The sequence below is a fragment of the Oncorhynchus nerka genome, linkage group LG15, assembly GCF_034236695.1.
Source record: "Oncorhynchus nerka isolate Pitt River linkage group LG15, Oner_Uvic_2.0, whole genome shotgun sequence".
Lineage (NCBI taxonomy): Eukaryota > Metazoa > Chordata > Actinopteri > Salmoniformes > Salmonidae > Oncorhynchus > Oncorhynchus nerka.
This window is the reverse complement of record NC_088410.1, coordinates 90,027,083-90,051,015: the sequence shown is the minus strand read 5'-3', so window position 1 is coordinate 90,051,015 and position 23,933 is coordinate 90,027,083. Positions and strand designations below refer to the sequence as shown.

At 41.3% G+C, this 23,933-nt stretch overlaps 1 protein-coding gene across 1 annotated transcript in view; it reads left to right on the top strand.

Annotated features, from left to right (window-relative positions):
- Nucleotides 1–23,933, top strand: part of LOC115143500 (metabotropic glutamate receptor 4-like) — a 305,004-nt gene that overhangs the window by 49,232 nt on the left and 231,839 nt on the right. The window contains exon 2 of the mRNA XM_029683987.2: nucleotides 20,836–21,879. Coding sequence (XP_029539847.1) covers nucleotides 21,334–21,879 — 546 coding nt within the window. The 5' untranslated portion in view covers nucleotides 20,836–21,333. The remainder of the gene's footprint in view (nucleotides 1–20,835; nucleotides 21,880–23,933) is intronic.

Sequence of the window (23,933 nt, the reverse complement as noted above, 5' to 3'; positions counted from 1 at the left end):
ACATTTTAGAATAAGCCTGTAACGTAACAAAATGTAGAAGAAGTCAAGGGGTCTGTATACTTTCTGAAGGCACTGTATATCAAATCATTTTGAAATGTTGACCCTGTGTCACACATTGGCCCCTTTAATTATAGAAAGACCCATTTACTGCTCTAATCTTGGTCTCAGTGGCTTGCAAAAGTTTTCATCCCCCTTGGCATTTTTCCTATTTTGTTGCCTTACAACCTGGAATCAACTGTTTTTGGGGGGGAGGTTTGTATCATTTGATTTACACAACATGCCAACCACTTTGAAGATGCAAAATATTTTTTACTGTGAAACAAACAAGAAATAAGACAAAAAAACAGAAAACTTGAGAGTGCAAAACTATTCATCCCCCCCAAAGTCAATACTTTGTATAGACACCTTTCGCAGCAATTACAGCAGCAAGTCTCTTGGGGTATGTCTCTATAAGCCATCCATCATTCCTTAAATTTGGACCAGTTTCACAGTCCCTGCCGATGAAAAACATCCCCACAGCATGATGCTGCCACCACCACGGGGATGGTGTTCTTGGGGTGATGAGAGGTGTTGGATTTGCGCCAGACATAGCGTTTTCCTTGATGGACAAAAAGATAAATTTTAGTCTAATCTGACCAGAGTACCTTCTTCCATATGTTTGGGGAGTCTCCCATATGCCTTTTGGCGAACACCAAATGTGTGTGCTTTTTTTTATTTTTTAGAGCTAAGGCTTTTTTCTGGACACTTTTCCGTAAAGCCCAGCTCTGTGGCGTGCGAGGCTTAAAGTGGTCCTATGGACATTTACTTTGCAGCTCCTTCAGGGTTATCTTTGGTCTCTTGCCTCTCTGATTTATGCTCTCCTTGCCAGGTCCATGAGTTTTTGTGGGTGGCCGCTCTTGGCAGGTTTGTTGTGGTGCCGAATTCTTTCCATGTTTTACCAATGGATTTAAATGGTGCGTTGTGGGATGTTCAAAGTTTCAGATATTTTTTTTATAACCCAACCCTGATCTATACTTCTGCACAAATCTGTCCCTGACCTGTTTGGAGAGCACCTTGGTCTTCATGCCTTTCAGAACAGGTGCATATATACTGAGATCATGTGACACCTAGATTGCACACAGGTGGACTTTATTTAAGTAATTATGTGACTTCTGAAGGTAATTGGTTGCATCAGATCTTATTTAGGGGCTTCATAGCAAAAGGGGTGAATACATGTGTGCACCACTTTTCCTTTATTCTTTTCATTTCACTTCACAAATTGAGACCATTTTGTGTTTTTTCATTACATGAAATCCAAATAAAAATCTATTTAAATTACAGGCTGTAATGCAACAATATTGGAAAAACGCCAAGGGGGATGAATACTTTTGCAAGAAACTAGATGCCAATTTCTAAAATTCTAATTTAAGTATAATCCCACTGTCCTGTGGTTATCCCAATGCCTGACTGATGATTTAAATCAGAATTTTCCTGGTCTCTGGAGACCGTGTGGCGGTGGGTTGTAAAGATATTCATAGGATTCAGAGATACAGAGATTCAAAACCAGGCCAATTAAATAGACATGACAGTCAAAAAACAAGACTGTGAGCTTAAAACACTCTCATCACAATCAAAGTGGGATTATTACTCAATATCCATCTTAAACTGGGAGACAACAAAGGGGCATTGTGATGTCGACCATATTGTTTGATGCACTCTCATGTTGTGATCTTGTTAATTGAGTAAACATAATAATACTTCTCTCACATCTTCATTCAAGAAAATATAAAAGAAGAATGCCAAGCAACTAATGATGAACAAACTGGTCAGGTTCCAGGAACACAAACATATTTACTCTATTATTGGGAGACACGCTTCTTTACTGACTCAACTCGATTATATATCTGGAAATAATATTTGTACCCCTTTAGAGACCTGCCCTTTAATTTGTAAGCCAAAAGAAACCTGCCCTTTAAAGTTAGAATCTGTTGCAGTGAAAATGCCACATCTGTTTTGGGATATTACAACAACAAAGATGCTACTTCAAACAATGACCACTGTTTTATTCCCTCTGACATAACTATTTTAGTCCCTATGACATCACTGTTTTATTCCCTCTGACATCACTGTTTTATTCCCTCTGACATAATTTCATCCACGATAGTAGAACAGCAGAGTATGTATTATTACAACATTAATTTTCCTCAGAACCTTTTCTCTCTCATTGTTTTCCAAATACTATAGAATCTGTCTATGGTGAAAACTGTTTGAATTTTGAGAATTAGATTCCTTATAGAATCATTATTTAGTTTCAGTTAGGTATGCTGTGCTGGGGATGTGTGGAGGGTGTTGGGGGTAGTGCTTCCTGGGCTCTCCCTCCCTCCCCTCCCCTCCCCTCTCTGTGTCATTGCCCTTTCTGCTGCATTTAAAGTGAATCTGCAGTGAATGAACTCTGATAAATGACTTCTCACTCACTAGGAGATAGTTGGGTGTATTCAAAGGACCTTGTCTCTTTCAATATGCTCACAATGAATCTCGGAACTTTGTGCAGCTTTCCATCGTCTGACTAACCCACTCCTCTGGGCCAACTAGCGCCTTCACCTCTATTGTGTGGATGTGTGCTCGGAGATTGTTCCTTCAGACTCCTTTACTGATCCTACTGCCGAGACTGAACAGTGTCAGGAACATTCAGGACATCAGCAATTAGGTGGGAGAGAGAGAGATAGTGAGAGAGAGGGAGAGTGAGAGAGAGAGAGATGGAGAGAGGGAGAGAGAGAGGGAGAGAGAGAGAGGGAGAGAGAGAGAGAGACACAGAGAGAGAGAGAGAGAGAGAGAGAGAGAGAGAGAGACACACAGAGAGAGAGACAGACAGAGACAGAGAGAGAGAGAGAGAGAGAGAGGGAGATTGGTCAAAAGGTGGTGAAATATAAAAAACACAATCCTGTCAGACCTGATGTCAATATGCAGATATGTTGCATCATTTAGTTCACGTCTCTCTCGATACAGGAACTATACATCTGAAACAACACAGTGTTGCATTGTTCAGCAGAGCGTACAATATATGTTAATTATCTATACAGTAATTATACTATACCATTGTAATCATAAACCAGGATTGGAAAGGGACCGGGACACGGTAGATCTCAGATATGGCATTAACAGAGTAGATAATAAACTCCATAATAACAATATATATATTTATATAATCAAATGTGTCTAATACACCCATTAGACAGGGAACCAGACAAACTGCTAAATATCCACCATACAGTATATTGCAACAATGGAAGGATTTCAGCGAGACTGGCGAGGCCTTTGACAGTCTATTACTCAGTTGGGCATAACACATTTGATAGCTACACAACACACCCATTGGGCACACAATGGTTGAATTCAACGTTGTTCAATATTGAAATTAGGGTAAAACTTAAACTTAAATACAATTACTTAACCTGACTAACAGGTTGTTACATCAATCTAATTACATCAATCAGAACTATGTTTACGTGGAAATTGAGTGGAAAATTCCACATAGAAACGTTGTCTTTTTTTAATTATCCTATATTCAATTGTTTTGAATTTGACATTTTATTAGACATACACCACCGTTCAAAAGTTTGGGGTCACTTAAAATTGTCCTTGTTTTTGAAAGAAAAGCACAAAAAAAAGTCCATTAAAATAACATCAAATTGATCAGAAATACAGTGGAGACATTGTTAATGTTGTAAATAACTATTGTAGCTGGAAACGTCTGATTTTTTTAAATGGAATATCTACAAAGGTGTACAGCAACCATCACTCCTGTGTTCCAATGGTACGTTGGGTTAGCTAATCCCAGTTTATCATTTAAAAGGGCTAAGTGATCCTTAGAAAATCCTTTTGCAATTATGTTAGCACAGCTGAAAACTGTTGTTCTGGTTGAAGAAGCAATAAAACTGGCCTTTAGACCATTTGAGTATCTGGAGCATCAGCATTTGTGGGTTCGATTATTGGCTCAAAATGTCTAGAAACAAATAACTTTCTTCTGAAACTTGTCAGTCTATAGAAATGAAGGCTATTCCATGCGAGAAATTACCAAGAAATTGAAGATCTCGTACAACGCTGTGTACTATTCCCGTCACAGAACAGCGCAAACTGTCTCTAACCAGAATAGAAAGAGGAGTGAGAGGCTCTGGTGCACAACTGAGCAAGAGGACAAGTACATTAGAGTGTCTGAGAAACAGACGCCTCACAAGTCCTCAACTGGCAGCTTAATTAAATAGTACCCGCAAAACACCAGTCTCAACGTCAACAGTGAAGAGGCGACTCCGGGATGCTGGCCTTCTAGGCAGAGTTCCTCTATCCAGTGTTCTTATGCACATTTTAATCTTTCCTTTTTATTGGCCAGTCTGAGATAACTATTTGTCTTTGCAACTCTTCCTTGAAGGCCAGCATCCCGGAATCGCCTCTTCACTGTTGACGTTGAGACTGGTGTTTTGCGGGTACTATTTAATTAAGCTGCCAGTTGAGGCATCTGTTTCTCAAACTAGACACTCTAATGTACTTGTCCTCTTGCTCAGTTGTGCACCAGGGCCTCCCACTCGTCTTTCTATTCTGGTCAGAGCATGTTTGCGCTGTTCTGTGAAGGGAGTAGTACACAGCGTTGTACGAGATCTTCAGTTTCTTCTTGGCAATTTCTCGCATGGAATAGTCTTCATTACTCAGAACAAGAATAGACCGACAAGTTTCAGAGGAACATTATTTGTTTCTAGCAATTTTGAGCCTGTAATTGAACCCACAAATGCTGATGCTCCAGATACTCAAATAGTCTAAAGGCCAGTTTTATTGCTTCTTTAATCAGAAAAAAAAGTTTTCAGCTGTGCTAACATAATTGCAAAAGGGTTTTCTAATGATCATTTAGCCTTTTTAAATTATAAACATAGATTAGCTAACACAACATGCCATTGGAACACAGGAGTGATGGTTGCTGATAATGGGCCTCTTTACGCCTATGTAGATATTCCATAGAAACAATCAGCCGTTTCCAGCTGCATTAGTCATTTACAACATTAAAAATGTCTACACTGTATTTATGGTCAATTTGGTGTTATTTTAATGGACAAAAACTGTGCTTTTCTTTCAGAACAAGGACATTTTTAAGTGACCCCCAACTTTTGAACGGTGGTGTATGTTATTTGACGTTGTTTCGATGTTGATAGTCAAATTATGTTTGAATCAGCATCATTGTTTCAACTTCATGCCATCAACCTAAATAAAGACGTATTTTGAAATAAAATTGCAAGCCACAGTCCAAAGATGACTGCCTCTGTGTACAATGCTTAGCTTTGGAAAATCAGCTGTGTGCGATTCAGCTGAGCTATCAACACATTTAGACACTGATCAGCTTCCATGCTCATTTGCATAGACTACCTAAATAACTTGAATAGTTGAAAGTAACTCCTCTGACTGTTTTACACAAGCTGTATGTGAAAGTAAATTTGGAGCGAAGTTGGGATTATGTAGGCTACATTGATATCTGATTTGCCAAATGGACATCATTTCAATGTGAAGCTATGTATACTATCATTCATCCATGGTTGATTGGATCTTTGGAAGTTAAGAAGTAGTTACCATTTTCCATTTAAAATATGATGCCAAATTCATGATATTAATAATACACTTTGTGAAATAGGTAACGTAGAGATGAGGTCTTAAGGGCAGATATTCAGAAGGATGCAGAAGGTTCTGTTGGAAAGGTGTCCATATTTATTCACAGCGTGATAGCCGGCAATGACTGGTAGACAATAGACTTACTTCTCATACAAAACAACGAACCGCACTAAGCCTAAAACAGGCTTTCCATGTAGCTTCCAAAGCTCTTGCAGGTTGGCTCAAGCAGCCTCCCCACTTGAATTCTAAAACAGAACTCCATTGCGCTCCAAAAGGAGACCAAACATACGAGGTACACTTCCTGGAACATACCAATATGTATGGCGACATAATGCCAAAATGTGGCTCACACAAATGTATCTGGCTTACTCATAAACAGACGTGACCACTTCCATGTACACTTTAAATTAGGCACACGTTAAACAACAATCATGAATTGTTACCTGAATGGAACCAGCAAATGGCAGCAACCTACACTCTAAAAAGAAAAGGTTCCTGGAGTATATTTTAGGGCTTCTTCAAATTGAAACTGTGGGGGAACCCTTATAAGTTATTTGAAGAACCCTTTCTTCAAAGAACCCCTTTGAATGGATCCTTGAAGAACCTTTTGAAGAACCTTTTGGGTTAATTATTATTAATAATAATAATATGCATTACAGTAACAATAACAACAACAACACTTTATTTTAGTTGTCAGTGTTTATTATGATTTTAGTGGCAAAGCAGAATAAAAAAACATATATGAGGTAAACTCCCAGCAGAGTCCCAAGTCCAATGGGTATATCCTCTGGCGTGTGTTGATGTTGTATTGATGTGTTGATGTTCTCCGTATCCATAGCCAGAATGATTTTGCAGTGCATGGTGAACGAACAGGTTTCCTGTTATATTCATCAGAGGTGTAGGGAGGGTGAAGTCTGTGAATCCTAAAAATAGTAGTTATAGAGATGATTAAAAAACATACACACAACAGTATACATACCTTGGTTTACGTGGTAAATGTGAATGAAATAAATTGTATTTTGAACATACCTTGTCCATAACGTAGAGGCCTATGCGATATTCATTGAAGAGGTAAGGGAGGACAATGGTAAATCTGATCTGCATTACATACTGTACCAATACCAACTGACATACATTTGTATGCCTCATCTGTATACCTGCAGACAGACAAAAGTGAGCAGTTCAGTCATCTGCACCCATTACAGCTTTCCTTTAACATATTCTTATAGACTACAGTACATATTCTTACCTCTTTGTTTATTGATATCTACTGAATTGTGTCCATTTTCTGTTTTAGAAAGATTTGCACAAATATGAAAAGATAGGCAGTGTCATCACAAAACAATTTCAATTTAGATCATACAAGGGCCATTCCTTACCTTAAATTGAGGAGATCTTTAACATGTTCAGTTAAGTGCCTTACCTGCTGTCCTTTCAAATTCAAATCCAACTGTTTCAGTTGGGCAATTAGGTTCCTGCAAGAACCCCCACCAACTAAGGAGGTTCCTCGATGAACCCCACCTCCTATGGGGTTCTCGGAAGAACCTTTTTGGGGCAATTTTCAGTGCCAAGAACGCTTGGTTATAACAAATGACTTTGATGATCTTAGAAGAACCCTTGTTGATACCTTCATTTTTGGAGTGCAGTAACATATAGCGGTACACAACCCAAATGACACAGACAAGACAGGACACACGGAGCTTTGACACAACGTGGGAAGTATGGACAAATGAAAGCATTAACAGAATGAAACACACAGAGTCTTTAACTTGTGTTACAATGATTCTGTGCACCGAACCAACATTTCACTCTTGTAGGCTAGAGACAGGAAAATAACCGCATTTATGTCTGGGACCGATTATACCAAAATACCTTTCCATACAAACATTTTCCTAACAACATTTTCCTACCGAACTGGGCATGAACTATAAACAGTAGCTTACTGCTAACAAAGGAGCTAAAAAATAATACAGTTACTATATGTCCAGTATAATGCTCCTAGAAAGAAATGGCAAAATGCATAAGAGACAGAATATTTTAATGTAGGGCCTAATAGCAGATTAGACAGTGTGCACCGTTTGTGACGAGTGGGCATAAATACACATCATCACACAATTTTACCTTTGGATGTTTTCTTGTATATGAAGGATGGTTGGTTGATTTCAAATTTATCTAAACGTTATTAATATGTTGGATTCACGTTTTCCATCTCACCCAAAAATCTTTGTTGAAAAGTAGGACTAAATCAAACTTTATTTGAAGTGCATTTAAAGTTGGATTTGATTTAGTGATATTCTTTAAATGTGATTTTTTATGATGGACACGTGAATCCAACATACACTATAAATACAAATGTATGTGGACACCCCTTAAAATTGGTGGATTCGGCTTTTTCAGCCACACCATTGCTGACCGGTGTATAAATTCGAGCACACAGCCATGCAATCGCCATAGAAAAACACTGGCAGGAGAATGACCTTACTTTAAGAGCTCAGTGACTTTCAACGTGGCACCGTCATAGGATGCCACCTTTCCAACAAGTCAGTTCGTCAAATTTCTGTCATGCTAGAGCTGCCCCGGTCCACTGTAAGTGCTGTTATTGTGAATTGGAAACATCTAGAAGCAACAACGACTCAGCAGCGAAGTGGTAGCCCACACAAACTCACAGAATGGGACTGCAGAAGCGCATACTGCTTAAAAATCGCCTGTCTTCGGTTGCAACACTCACTACCGAGTTCCAAACTGCCTCTGGAAGCAATGTCAGCAGAAGAACTGTTCATCGGGTTTGGGTTTCCATGGCCTAACAGCCGCACAAAAGCCTAAGATCACCAGGCGCAATGCCAAGCGTCGGCTGGAGTGACGTAAAGCTCGCCGCCATTGGACTCTGGAGCAGTTAAAATGCATTCTCTGGAGTGATGAATCACGCTTCACCATCTGGCAGTCTGACGGACTAATCTGGGTTTGGAAGATACCAGGAGAACGATACCTGCCCCAATACATAGTGCCAACTGTAAAGTTTGGTGGATGAAGAATAATGGTCTGGGGCTGTTATTTATGGTTCAGGCTAGGCCCCTTAGTTCCAGTGAAGGGAAATCTTAACACTACAGCATACAATGACATTCCAAATGATTATGTGCTTCCAACTTTGTGGCAACATTTTGGGGAAGGCCCTTTCCTGTTTTAGCATGACAATGCCCGTGTACAAAGTGGTGTCCATACAGAAATGGTTTGAAATGGTCGCTGTGGATGAACTTGATTTGCCTGCAAAGATCCCTGACCTCAATCCCATCGAACACCTTTGGAATAAATTGGAACACCGACATGCGAGCCAGGCCTACATGGCACCACATCAGTTCCTGACCTCACTAATGCGCTTATGGCTGAATGGAAGTGAGTCGCCGCAGCAGTATACCAATATCTAGTGGAAAGCCTTCCCATAAAAGTGGAGGCTGTTATAGCAGCAAGGGGGGACCAACTCCATTTTAATGCCCAAGATTTTGGAATGAAATATTCGACGAGTGGGTATCCCGTCATGTGGTGTGTATATATAGTGTCTTCAGAAAGTATTCACGCCCCTTGACTTTTTCCACAGTTTGTTGTGTTACAGCCTGAAATTAAAATGGATTCAATTGAGATATTGTGTCACTGGCCTACACACAATGCTATCAACAAGGCAGGTCCTATAGGCCCTAGTTTTGTCGTACCTGGACTACTGTCTAGTTGTGTGTCTGGTGCCACAAAGATAAATATTCACAGGATAATGCCCCATGCCACAAGGCTAGGATTGTCCAGGAATTATTCCATGAACATGACAGTGAATTCACCTTACTGCAATGGCCTGGTGCCCAGTCACCAGATTTCAGTCCAATTGAGCATCTGTGGGACGAGATGGAACGAGCTATTTGGAGTAGAGATCCACTACCAGCCAACTTGACACAACTGTGAAAAGCATTGAAGTCAACATTGTCCAGCATCCCTGTGGAACGGTTTCGACACCTTGTAGAGTCCATGCCCCAACAAATTGAGGCTGCTCTGAGGGCAAAAGGGGGTGCAACTCAATATTAGGAAAGTGAAAAATATTTGTTCCATTTCTATGTGCAATGTTCAATGTATGCATAGTTCTGATGATTATGTTGAAATTAGATAGATGTAAAAACTGTTAGTCAGGTAAAGTCAATGTATATAAGTTTAAGTTTTACCCGAATTTCAATGTTTACAATGCTAGTTGAAATGAGATTAAAATAGTACCGTACGATGATTTTTTTCAAATACAATGTATTTTCCACATTGATTCCAAGTCACAATACATAGACAAATTATATGAACCAACATTGATTCCACCAGTGTGTGCCCAGTGTCCACATTGTTTCACAAGCAGTTCTCCATAACTATCAGGAATCCAGGTAAGACCCAAGTGCAGACGGTGTGATGTAACAATGTTTACTGTAACAACAGCGGCAGGCAAACGGCAGGTCAAGGCAGGCAGGGGTCGATAATCCAGAGTGGGAGCAAAGGTACAGGACGGCAGGCAAACGGCAGGTCAAGGCAGGCAGGGGTCGACAATCCAGAGTGGGAGCAAAGGTACAGGACGGCAGGCAAACGGCAGGTCAAGGCAGGCAGGGGTCGACAATCCAGAGTGGGAGCAAAGGTACAGGACGGCAGGCAAACGGCAGGTCAAGGCAGGCAGGGGTCGACAATCCAGAGTGGGAGCAAAGGTACAGGACGGCAGGCAAACGGCAGGTCAAGGCAGGCAGGGGTCGACAATCCAGAGTGGGAGCAAAGGTACAGGACGGCAGGCAAACGGCAGGTCAAGGCAGGCAGGGGTCGACAATCCAGAGTGGGAGCAAAGGTACAGGACGGCAGGCAAGCTCAGGGTCAGGGACAGACAGAGTGGTCAGGCGGGCGGGTACAGAGTCAGGACAAGCAAGGGTCAAAAACCAGGAGGATGAGACAAACAAGATGAACTGGCAACAGACAAACAGAAAATACAGGTATAAATACACATGGGATAATGGGGAAGATGGGTGATACCTGGAGGGGGCTGGAGACAAGCACAAGAACAGGTGAAACAGATCAGGGCATCATAGTACCCCCATCTAGGGACACCACCTGGGCGGATACCTGGTTGACTGGGGTGCTGGCGGTGAAAGTCAACGATGAGGTCCAAGATTAGTGGAAACCCAGCACCTCTCCACCGGGCCGTAACCCTCCCAGTCATCAAGGTACTGAAAACCTTTGCCCAGTGTTCGAACCCTCAGGAGGCATCTCACCGTGTATGCTGGCTGGCAATCGATGACACGGGGGGAGGGATGGGCCTAGAAACAGAAGACAAGGGGCAATCAGACATAGTTTTGAATCTAGACATAGAAAAGACAAAATCTAGACAAAATCTACGGAGGGTACGGGGAAAAAGAGGACGAACAGCAGAGGGGCTAACGATCTTGGAGCGGGGGGAAATGTCTCGGCTTCCGGGACTATAGCGGCCTGCCAGCGCCTCAGGCTTGACCTTCTTGGATACCAGTCGGTGCTGCGGAAGCGAAGTGGCCCGGACCTTACTGAACCCCTCCCGGAGGTCCTGGTACTCCGCGGAGCGGTCCGCGGCAATTTCCAAGCCCCCAGAAAGACGTCCCGGGGCAGGCAGAGCTGACTTCAGGCAATGAGTGAGGCAGGAGAGGCTCCAGCCCACAATGGCACCAGTAGTTCAGTCAATGGAGGGATTGTGTCACTGGAGCCAAGATAATTCCAATACCACAGGAACCTGAGGCGAGTCAACCAGCCGGTATCCAGACTGAGGCAGATGGTGGATTGTTGCTCCCACACCGACATGGCCCGGGCGAGTGCCCTCCCGGACATAAGCGTAATAATGTACACTAACTTTGAGTGGTCCGAGGGGAAAAAAAGAGGGAGCACTGGGAGAGAAAGGCCCGGCATGTTCTGGAATCTCCGTCGTTGCACTCAAGGGGGAGTTAAGCGGGGTGCCCTGGGACCCGGGGTGACGGCGCTGCTTACCAGCCGGGTTACAGAAGGGTTGGGAGTTTACCGTCGTGGTAGGCCGCCTAGTAGGCAACCAACGGATTTGCTCCCGCAATGCGTCCAAGGTTTGGTTGTGATGTTCGGCCACGGCCTGGAACCCTTCCATCAGACTGCAAAGCATCTCCTCGTGTCTACTAATGGTGGCTCCTTGGGAGGAGATGGCGTTGCGGAGCTGGTCCAAGTCTGCTGGGTCAGTCATGACCAGTTCGTACAATCATGAATCCAGGTAAGACCCAAGTGCAGACGGTGTGAAGTAACAATGTTTATTGTTACAACAAGGGCAGGCAAACGACAGGTCAAGGCAGGCAGGGGTCGACAATCTAGAGTGGGAGGCAAAGTACAGGGACAGGGGGAGTTCAGTGATCCAGAAGTGGAGCAAAGTTACAGTATGGCAGGCAGGCTCAGGGTTAGGTGAAACAGATCAGGGCGTGACAATAACGACGAATAGAGGTTAGCCTATATACCTGAACTTTAAACAGAGACAATTAATTGAATTTCTAAGTAGACCAGACCCCACTGCTATTGTATTGGTGTCTATGGGAGACCCCCCCCCCCTATTTAGTAGACTAGAACTGACCATTTTTTTCAATGAACTACAGTATCTTCATTTATGCACCATATTTGGTTTAAACTCCCAAAACAGGCTAAACCACTAACAACTAAGAACAGCAATGGTGAGTGGGTAAAATCATGGAGGATGCCAAGCTGGGAAAAAAGCCATATTACAACCTATGTTGTGATAATTGCATTGTTTGCTCCATAACCCATTAGTTCATACACCATTGTGATATACAATAAGGCAGAGACAACAAAAAGACAAGTCACACAGTGGCGGAATGAATTCAACCACACGTTTGTTTCATCACAAAATCGGAGAGCCACATCGGGCCAGTGAAGTCCCCAAAGAAAATATTTCATGTAACAAGTTAAAACAAGTTACATGACCTATGATCAAGCAAGTTAATGTTTCTGACAGTTTACTAAACAACAACTGATTTAGAACCACAGAGAGTTACCGCAAGTCAGCACAAAGACAACAGGAGCACTGCCTCCACTATTCCAGCACCATTTCTACTTAAACATCATCAAATCAACTAGGCTATATTCTTAGTCTAATACAGTGAAAACAATTTAGTCCAATCAACATAGCTATATCATGTGGCTGTCCATGGCACTGATTTATCTGTGTGTCTGTGTGTGTGCGCAAGTAGAAAGAACTTGTTGACTCACCCTACTTGTAGACTAGATGCCATTCCCCTCTCTTTCATGTTGGCAAAAGGGTCTATGCCTCTGTCATACAATAGTACACACTTTCAGTTTTTGTTGTCCTAGACTAATCTACCTGGCAAAATTATTCGTAGCCTAACTTCCTCGCAGAGGCAACAATGAACCAGCTAAATTAGCTAGCTAGTTAACACGAGCCTACAAAAATTTTAGGCAACATATTGAACTTCAATTATGTAAGGCCGGTGGCACAATATATGAATGTATGGTTAGATCAGATCAGAGCAGAGCAGATTAATTCAGCCACTTGCGAATTGAAGGAAAATGTTTAAAACAGAGTCGAAAGAGAAATTGTTGTATAATTGTTTTTCTTTCATTCACATTTTTGGGGAAGCCTGACTTCTCCTTGGCATCCGTGAACACACACCACTGCCTAAGAAACAGGTTCATGCAAAGAATGTGCATAACAAAAGCAAATAGACAAACATTTAGACAACATCAATAATGATTAATGCATTCCCTGACTACAGCAGCATACCACCCTGCATCCCACTGATGACTTGCCTTGACTTGAAGCTAAGCAGGGCCTAGGCTACATGAGGTGTGAGACTATAATTTGAAAAAGTTACTAAAATAGACACGCATTGCTTTTTTAAACTTGAATGAGAGGTGGTATTGTAAGGGTTTTCCTGTGGTGAAGGAGAAGCGAACCAAAATGCAGCGTGGTGGTTATTCATGTTCTTTAATAAAGGAACTAGACATGAAATAACTAACAAAACAATAAATGTGGAAAACCAAAAACAGTCCTATCTGGTGCAAACACAGAGACAGGAACAATCACCCACCAACACACAGTGAAACCCAGGCTACCTAAGTATGATTCTCAATCAGAGACAACTAATGACACCTGCCTCTGATTGAGAACCATACTAGGCCGAAACATAGAAATACCCAAAACCTAGAAAAACAAACATAGACTGCCCACCCAACTCACGCCCTGACCATACTAAATAAATACAAAAGAAAGGAAATAAAGGTCAGAACGTGACAGGTATGGAAAACACAGATGGGAGAATGGAATTAAAATTATATATTCAGTCCAAGAGCACAATGTCCTCTGCCAGCAAAAGGCATGTTTTTTTATGGGGCATTACCGCGACAGAAAGGGGATGCTGCCGGGAAAATCGAGGCATTATCAAGTGCTTGTCGAATTGTGAATGAGAGACTGATGAAGTGTGTACACAGGCTGGACATCATTCAAGTGCTAATATATAATTAAAAAGTGATGGGCTAATATTGTCACCCATCAGAGTATTCTTCACTTAATCTTGTCTTTACATGTGCTAAATAATATATGTCCGAAATTTCTTTTGATTTAGCATTGACGATTATCATGCACTTGTCTCGAAACGGGGGCAGGGGAAAAAATAAATGTAATGTATTCACTTAAATAGAGAATGGAGGACAATTTTCCCGTGGTTCATTTTCATGCCAGGCAGTTTGGCTAAACTCCTGTTATAAAGAGAAGCAATGTGCTTAATATTTGGAAAGTTGATAAATAAATATCGTAGGCCTAGGTTATAGAAAGCTGATGGGATCCTCCTCTTTTTAATAGAGGCCATCACTCTGTTTTTTCATACAATTTAATAGCCTATAGAAATGTTGCGCAACATGAGCTGATGAAGTGTGTCCTAATGCTTTGCACTTTGCACTCTAATGTCCTCTCATGAAGTGTTTGATTAGATTTTCGATCAGATTTGTATTGATGTCAGAGCGATTAGAGGGACATTAGAGTGCAAAGTGCTAGGCAGTTAGCAAGTTTGGTAGGCTACAAATGACCATCAGCGGCATCAGAGCTTCAAGAAGCCTAATTAACGTGACTAAATGGTCACGTGGAATTTGACTGCGATCATGACTATGCGATAATACGGTCATGGTAACAGCCCTAGGCGGAAGGAGGCACAATCAGGTGGGACCATTTGAGCCAATGAGAGGGCAGATATTCGTGTGAACACAGGAACAACTCCGATAGAAAGTAATTTTTTTGTTTCCAAAATGGTACGTGCGCCTGTATCTAGCTTAGCTGTAGAAGAACGCAAGTCTGTATTAAAAAAAAACATTTTTACATCACTCTGACGTTTAATGACGTGCCACAACCCATTCATACATAAAGCAGCACACTGTTGTAAACCATAGCAATGTACAGTTCAATGTACAGCATGTCACAGCATGTCACACCATACATAACAGCATCCACTTATATTAGTTCATTCGCAAACAACCTAGCCATTATGAAACTTCTATTTGATCAAATAAGCCTCACGTAGCAAATTAGCAGTTCAATTATTTTGTTGACCAAATTTGTGACTCTCATTGAGCTACATACGAAAATTCCTCACTTGATGCTCTTATTTTCGTGCATATTTTTGGAGCAAAGTAAACCGTCTCGCTTCGCCTCTTCCTCTCTGCACCAAAATAGGTTGGTTTACAACAAATTGAAACAATGTTTCAATAGGAAGTTGTGTGTGTAATCCTTGTTGCAATGTAGGCCTAACTATATCTGTGCACTAATAAGCACTACAAAGTTGCCAGTTTGTTGTAGAGTTCCATTTGTAGGGTAGTGGCAAGGTGCCAAAATTTGAGATACAGCTACCCGAGGTAGAACAAAACACATCCCTAATGTCTAAAAATAGTTTACTGCAGAAGTGGTTACAGTATATGTATAGATATTATAGATAGATGTCTTCCAAAATCCAATATGGCTGCCATAGTGCCATTTAATGGAGGTTAAAGCACGTGTAAATATGAATTTTGGAGATGAGAGGCATTTTTTCAGAATTGTGCAGAATGGCAGATTTTTACCTTGTCAGCTCAGGGATTCAATCTTGCAACCTTTCAGTTAAAAGTCCAACACTCTAACCACTAGGATACCTGCCACCAAGTCAACATGTATGGCAACTCCAGGGTAGACAGCCAGGATGGTGGTCATGGTTTTCTGGAAAAGGTCATGTGCCCGCTCAACCATAACTGTAGAAGAGTGCCCTGTAAATTCTATTGTGCATCACGAATGTAGGGAGCCAGCGGAAGGTCATTGGACTAGCAATTATACCACAATGGGGACAAGATGTAAAGTTAGGGTTAGTATGAGGGTGTCAAGAGTCCAGGGTTGGATTCTCTTTCCTTTTATTGGAGCGTCCAAGTTGAATCATTGATCCTCAAAGAGGTGTGGAATACTTGGTGTTGCCATGCCAAGCAGTCTGCTGCCTTTTCTGTATTCGAGACAAAAGTGTTTGTGTAACTATAGCAGGAATATTGGATTTCCAACAAACAAAGTTTGAATTGTACAGAAATAGTCTTGAGTGCAGGTCATAAGGACAGTACACAAATCTGAAAGATGTCTCTCATTTAAAACATGTGTATATACAGGTGATTGTATCACAATTTAATGGTATTGTGGCAGCCATATTCAATTTTGTATGCCATATAGAATTAGTGGTCAAATCTGGGAGTGGCCCGAAAAGTAACTGTAAGAGTAGGAGCTGAACAAATATAATCTTTCACTGAAATAGACAACTGTAATTTATGTCTGAGCCCAGTTGTTTTTCTCAGAGCCCATTAGATTAAAATAATTACATCACCAAAAGAACATGTGTAACTGTATGTATTTTTGTCAGACTGGACCAAACAGCACTGAATGAGAGTTAATCTGATATTTTCGTCTATTGTATCTCTGTGTTTACAGCACAGGAGGCTGACGACGGGAAGAACGGCTCAAAAAGAATGTCCGGAACGGAGAAAATATAATGGCATCAAACACCTGGAAACCATGTGTTTGAAGTATTTGTTTCCGTTCCACTAATGACGCTCCAGTCATTGCCAAGAGCCCCTTCTCCCCAATTAAGGTGCCACCAGCCTCCTGTGGTTTACAGGTCTATATTTCCAAGATACATTAAGATATCCTTAATCTGTTTGTTTGTGTATGTAGGGCAAACAACATACCACTTGTATTCCAAATTGCAGCAATATTAGTGCTTGCAATATTGGGTTAATGAGATTATAGAGCCCATCCCCCTTCCGGCCAGGCATTATTCTGCATGATTTGAGTTTAGAGGGTGTGTCACAATATTGATCAATTTAACCACTTGTCATAACTTTACTTTCATTAATCTGATGACTATTATTTGTTTAATCCATTAACTATGTTTAATTGTTACCCGATTAAATGAATCATGTAACAATTAACTCATTAGGATTTGGGACACCACGGAAGACGTTGTTTAACCTCTCTAGGATATGTGGGACATCCCACCTGGCCAACATCCAGTGAGATTGCAGAGCGCCAAATTCAAATACAGAAATACCCATTATAAAAAATCAGAAAAGATACAACTATTTTACAAATGTTAAATATTAACCTCTTGTGAATCCAACCTGGGTGTCAGATTTAAAAAATGCTTTACGGCGAAAGCATACCTTACAATTATTTGAGAACATAGCCCAGCAGACAAATCATTACAAACAGTAGCCAGCCAAGTAGAAGAGTTACACAAGTCAGTAATAGAGATAAAATGAATCACTTAAATTTGATGATCTTCATATGATTGCACTCAGAAGATATTCATTTATTCAATAAATGTTCCTTTTGTTCGATAAAGTCTCTCTTTATATCCAAAAACCTCTGTTTTGTTTGCGCGTTTTCTTCATTAATCCACAGGCTCAAACGCAGTCACAGCAGGCAGAAAAAAAAATCTAAATTGTATCCGTAAAGTTCATAGAAACATGTCAAACAATGTTTATATTCAATCCTCAGGTTGTTTTTAGCCTAAATAATCGATAATATTTAAACCGGACAATAACGTCGTCAATTTAAAAGGTAAACAAGAAAGGCACTCTCTCGGTCGCGCGCATGAAAAAGCTCTGGGACACGGCAGGGTCCACGCATTCAGACTGCTCTTACTCATTCATTTTTCAGAATACAAGCCTGAAACAATTACTAACGACTGTTGACATCTAGTGGAAGGCATAGGAACTGCAATTTGAGTCCTAAGTTAATGGATACTGTTACTTCCTGAATGGATTTTTCTCAGGTTTTCGCCTGCCAAATCAGTTCTGTTATACTCACAGACATTATTTTAACAGTTTTGGAAACTTTAGAGTGTTTTCTATTCAAATCCACTAATTATATGCCTATCCTATCTTCCGGGCCTGAGTAGAAGGCAGTTTAATTTGGGAACGCTTTTCATCCAAAATTCCAAATGCTGCCCCCTACCCTAGCGAAGTTAAAGAGTTACCATTTCCCAAATTAAACTCTATAATGTCTTTACCTATAACATCCATAAAACAGTCAACATATGAATTGTAACCTCTTATCATATCATCATTCTGAACAATCGTAACCTTCTTGGATCTGCAAAAATTCCAGCCTTGCTCATGATTCAGTACTACATTAATTGTTTTAATCATTTATTTACTAGCTAACTAAATAATAACACAAAATAAACATACGCCCTTTACATCAGACAAGGGTCCGTAGTGGACTGACACAATATGACGGCTTATAACACAGAGATGGAGAGGGGGAAAAAGAGAGAGATAGATGGACACTTATTGTGGATATATTCTATAACTATTCACCCATTAATTAATATTCTTTGCACACAAATCGCTGCCCATTTGGAGTAAGAAATCATGAATGTATTTACGTGTGAAATGCCTTCGTTCATCGTTTATCTCTGTTGGAACCAAGCCTTCTTGGTTCCGACAAAGAGTTTTGGTTGGCCTTCTCTCAGACTTGAGTGTAAGGCTCTGATTGTGCACAAGAGGTTACAATGTTCTTCTTCTTATTTGTCCATGGCTTCAATGACTTGTCATGTAGTCTAGAGCAAGTGGACAAGCTCTCTGAGCTCACTTGAGGCTTGGCTACTTAATGTGCAAAGGATGTCAAAAACGATCATCTCATTAGAAATTGAAAATCACATTCCAATCTTAACATACATACGTTCATAAATGTTCATATTATATACTCAACATATTGGATGGAAACTTGACAGTTTCCTTAAAGTGTATATACTTTCCCAGTTACGGTATTTCAATTTCATGCATACAGTTGTTAATGACATCACAAAATGAAAAGCAATATTATATTTGTTTTCCACATTCTTTATGTTAGAATTATTGTTCCATTATCCACTTTTTGGACATTAGAGTTTAGAGCAGGCAAAACTCTCTGGAGACAAAGCGACATTCCTTTAACCAATACTGGCGTGTAAAGAGAGAATGTCTCCCTCTCTTGTAATTTAAGACAGGGTGTAAACGGTCGATCATCCAGCAGCTCCCCCTCTGTGGGAGACAGAGAGGCCTGGTTACCATCCCCCCCGGTCTGATCTGACCCATTCTGATCCTCACAGGACAGTCATGACACACTTTTGCAGTATAATATTTATTCACAACCATACATTTCATAAATGGGAGACATAAGAGATGTGAAAAACCATGGTTGTGTTTTGTTCTACCTCAGGTAGGGGGATCTCAAAAACTAAAGCCCTTTTTCAGGAATGGCCACTAGCCTATTATATTTGCTACACTGAAGAAGGCATGGGATTAGTGACTTCGATTTGGGGATGGTGCAGCAGATCGGTGGGCTACACCTTTGGTGATATAGTTTCTTATGCAACAGTATATTGTGTCCAATTCCCTCAATATTATACTTTTTTAATGGGCGCCCATCACAGATAGATATTGCCTTGGACTATCAAAAATGTTTGATTTTGCGTGGCAGATTTTGCGTGGCAGATTTCCCAATGACACACTGCTTCTACATTGTGCTTGACTAGGATTTGTGTGAACGTACTCACGTCAAGTTAAACCAAATCATTAAAATTATATGAAAATGACAAGTGGCATAGAGATGGAATTGAATGCAATTTGGGCTATCTTCCCACAAGTGAATGTGGGCGTGTACAGCTAAAGAACCAAGTCACGCTATATGGGTTTAAACTTTGAAGAGCTAGTTCTTCTGGGGACATTTCTCCTCTTACCTACTCCTGTATCAAAGCAGCTCTGCTCCTGTAGTAATATTGCAATTACCATTTCACAGTCTCTTCAGAGAAACCATCCCAATGGTTTGATGCCGTACAAGGTGCAGACTCCGATATGACAGCTTTGTGGGAAAGAAAGGAGTGGGAAACGTGCTGATGGAAGAATAGGAAAGGAGGACTCCAATAGGAGAAAGTGTGATGATTCATCCAATATCTTCCTCCTTTCTGATCTGTCATGCGACAGAAGGGATAAGAGGTGTCAAGAGGAATGTGGAATTTCTATAAAAGACACAACATATTGGTCTGATGTTGCCTTAGCGTCATCTTAACATGTTGGTCTGACGTTGCCTTAATGTCATCTTTGGATCGGGAACGGTCGGGAAGAGGTTAAGAACTAATCAACAGAAGCAACATAATTGTATGGAGGAAATATCTGATTTAAGTACTGACAGTAAGAACCGAAAGAGATATAGTACATGTAATCAAGACATGAGAATAGATGTCATACAAAAAAGGTTGCAACATAACAATGCTAGGCACATTAGTACAGTAGGCTAGTTTTCCTATTGAGTATGTTGAAAAGAGGCGTGTGGGAGCTAACTTTCATGCCTTTCGACCTTGGGAGTCCATGGCAACCCTTTTTAAAATCAAGATAGAGAGGTGGGTGGGTAGGTAGGGAGGGAGGAGGGAGAGAGAGAGAGAGAGAAAGAGAGAGAGAGCATGTGAGAGTGAAAGACAGCATGTGAGAGAAAAAATGTGTCTCATCATTCCACACAGGATTCCAGCAAAAGGAGTTTTGACAGAAAAAGAAAGCAGTGAAAAGCTCAAACCAACACAAATCCCTTCTCTCATCTCTAGCCCCTCTCATTCTGTGTGGTGTTTCTCATCGCTCCTCCTCTGCTTTATCTTGCAGGAATTCACTCAGCAACCCGGAGAATTGAGCCGAGTGGCCTGAAGGCTCTGACACGAATCAACCAACCCCCCCACCCCCAAGGGAAGGGGAGAGATTAAAAACTCCTGATCGACGTGGAGGGAGAGAGTAAGAGAAGGAGGGAGAGAGAGAGGGGAAAAAAAGAGCTTATCATACACCTTTGCTCTTCTTAATGCCCCCTGTGAGGGATCGCCATAGGCAGGGTGGTGAGTAACAGCGGGCAGAGGAGTAGCTGCCCACCACACTAGTCAGACCATGGAGTGAGGAGAATAGAAGGAAAGAAAAAGATAAGAAAAGAAGAGGATATATCCTTTGAAGAACCAAACTTAGAGCAAAGCAACGAGACACATCACCTGTTCTGTGCCCACCTCTTCGAAAAGTATTATTAAGGTTAACCCCCATGACATAAAGTAGTGTTCTCTGTGTTCCTGATTCCGCTGGGTTCTAGAGTGTGTCAGAATTCGTGTCTGGGCTGTGGTCATGGTGTCTCAGCTCCAGGGGTGTGCTTTGCATCGGACAGACAGGATCTGTCACAGAGGCAGCCTGATCAGGCTCTTACTTCTACTCTACTGCTCTCTCATGACCACCCAGGCTGCCAAACCCAAAGGCCCAGGTGGCACACACCTCAACTCCATCCGCATCGACGGAGACATCTCCCTGGGAGGCCTGTTCCCTGTGCACGCCAGGGGCAACGAAGGCAAGGCCTGTGGGGAGCTGAAGAAGGAGAAGGGGATCCATCGTCTGGAGGCCATGCTGTTTGCCCTGGACCGTATCAACAACGACCATTCCCTGCTGCCCAACATCACGCTGGGAGCACGCATTCTAGACACGTGTTCCCGGGACACCCACGCCTTGGAGCAGTCACTTACCTTCGTCCAGGCCCTCATCGAGAAGGACGGGACGGACGTCAAGTGTCTTGGCGGGGGAGCACCCATCATCACCAAGCCTGAGAGGGTAGTGGGAGTCATTGGAGCCTCGTCCAGCTCTGTGTCCATCATGGTGGCCAACATACTGCGGCTCTTCAAGGTAAGGACCACCCCTTGGGGGTCTTCACTACATGGTTGTGTGGTTGTGGTGGAGTGTTTACAGTGTGAGTGTCTCTTGGTGGGTCAAACTCAACCAATTTTTATAGATGCAGGCCTGCGAAGCCACTACACAACACAACAATAAACAATGCATTTAATGTACTTTAACTGTGACAAACGATGCCCACAAACTGTTAGAGCCTACATACAGCTGTCCCAACAGCAGAGCTTTCCTTTAAGCACCATGGAGTGAATCCTTATCACCGCTACACCTGGCTATCAGCTGAGCCACGTCTGGCAGCAAAACATTTTACTCACTCTCATTTACTGCCATTTTAAAAACCATAGCTGATGTCTGACTTCTTTAAATAAAATGTGTTTCTACTGGTTCCTTGTGGATTGTTGTAACTCGATAACAACCACATTCTCCTTCAATAATAATACATGCCGACATGAGTTTTGACTTTAGAACCACACACAAACATTATTACATTGATGTTCAGTAAATTCATAATGTTTGTTTTCATGTATTTAACACTTAGCTCTAAGTATAAGCAAGTGCAAGAAAATGAGTAGCGATGAAGTAGGCCTATTCGTTCAGCACTTTCAAAATGGACAGCAACAGAAATTCTGATAGATGTTAGTAAAGATAAAATCAGCAAGATGTTGAGGCCTTAACTTTACTCTTCATAAAGTCACCACACACACAGAGAGAGAGAGAGAGAGAGAGAGAGAGAGACCACACGCACACAGTGAGAGAGACCACACACACACACACACAGAGAGAGAGCGAGAGAGAGAGAGAGAGAAACGTTTTATAGACAATGTACCGGTGCAGAGACAGTGCATTGAGCAAACTAAACCACCATCGAAATGGAATTACATTTGGCCCATTACTGAACTTCTGTTTAAAATTAAATGTTTGAATTGGATTGTCATTGGCAAACATGGTTACAGACCCAACAAAATAGCATCCCCTTCCTTGTGGAGAAAAGCGCACGAGCTAATTATAATACACAAAGTAAACAATACAATGAAATGCATAATTGAATTGCCTAAAGTGTGACCCACCAGCTGGATATGGTCCCATGTAGCAACATTTGAAATGGTGTTTTTTTAAGATGGGATAAAAGTAGAAAACAGTATATCAAACACTGCAGTTGAGGAACAATGGGAAAGTCATTCTGTTTTGAAAGTTGATAAACTTGTAACCCCAATTTTGAGAAAATAGCTATTGAATATGTTGGTAAACCTACTGGAGAGCCCCTCTTTGTCTACCCAATTCAACATCGTTCACACCCTCTTAAGCCTTAGCCCCATCCATCTCTTTAAGGATTCACATGTGAGGCCATGTGCTAAACAGAATGAGTAGTGTAGTAAACAACCAAAGATTTCAAGACTAAAAGTGGTAAAAGTAGTCTACTACATTAAGGGAAAAAATCCAGGTAAAAATACCCTTTATCTCGTCCTTGGCCTATATCCTAATCTGACTTTGGTGTAGGTCATGTTGTTCTTCACATTACTGTCTCTGATAAAGATGTAAACAGTACAGTGAAATGGTTACTGGCATAGTAACAATATCAAAAACAGAAAGTGTCCAGATAAAAATATTTCATAAATAATTAATAATTTTTAGATGACTCTTACCCAGACATACTTGTCTAAATTGATGGGTCATGTTAAATAAATGCTATAGCCCCCCCCTCAGCACAACTAGCTAAGTGGATGGGTCACTATTGTCTAGACATGTACACATGTTCATGAAAAACAATAGATGGCCATAAACACCCATGACTAACTTGACTAACTTGATGGGTCATGTAATCATCTGGAAAACTGGAGTCTTTTGTTTAGACATGTAGCTACAGTAGCTAGCGAAACAATGAACTGGCATAATCGCAACTCACACTACTACCCATACAAACATTGTCATAGCTGTAGTATGAATCTGCAGGTAGCTTAAGCAGAAAGTATCACCTGCTAAATTCAGGGCGTCAATGTTGTTGAGAAAAGTAGCAAAACGTTTGTAGTTCTTGATGGCAAATGTTATTTCTT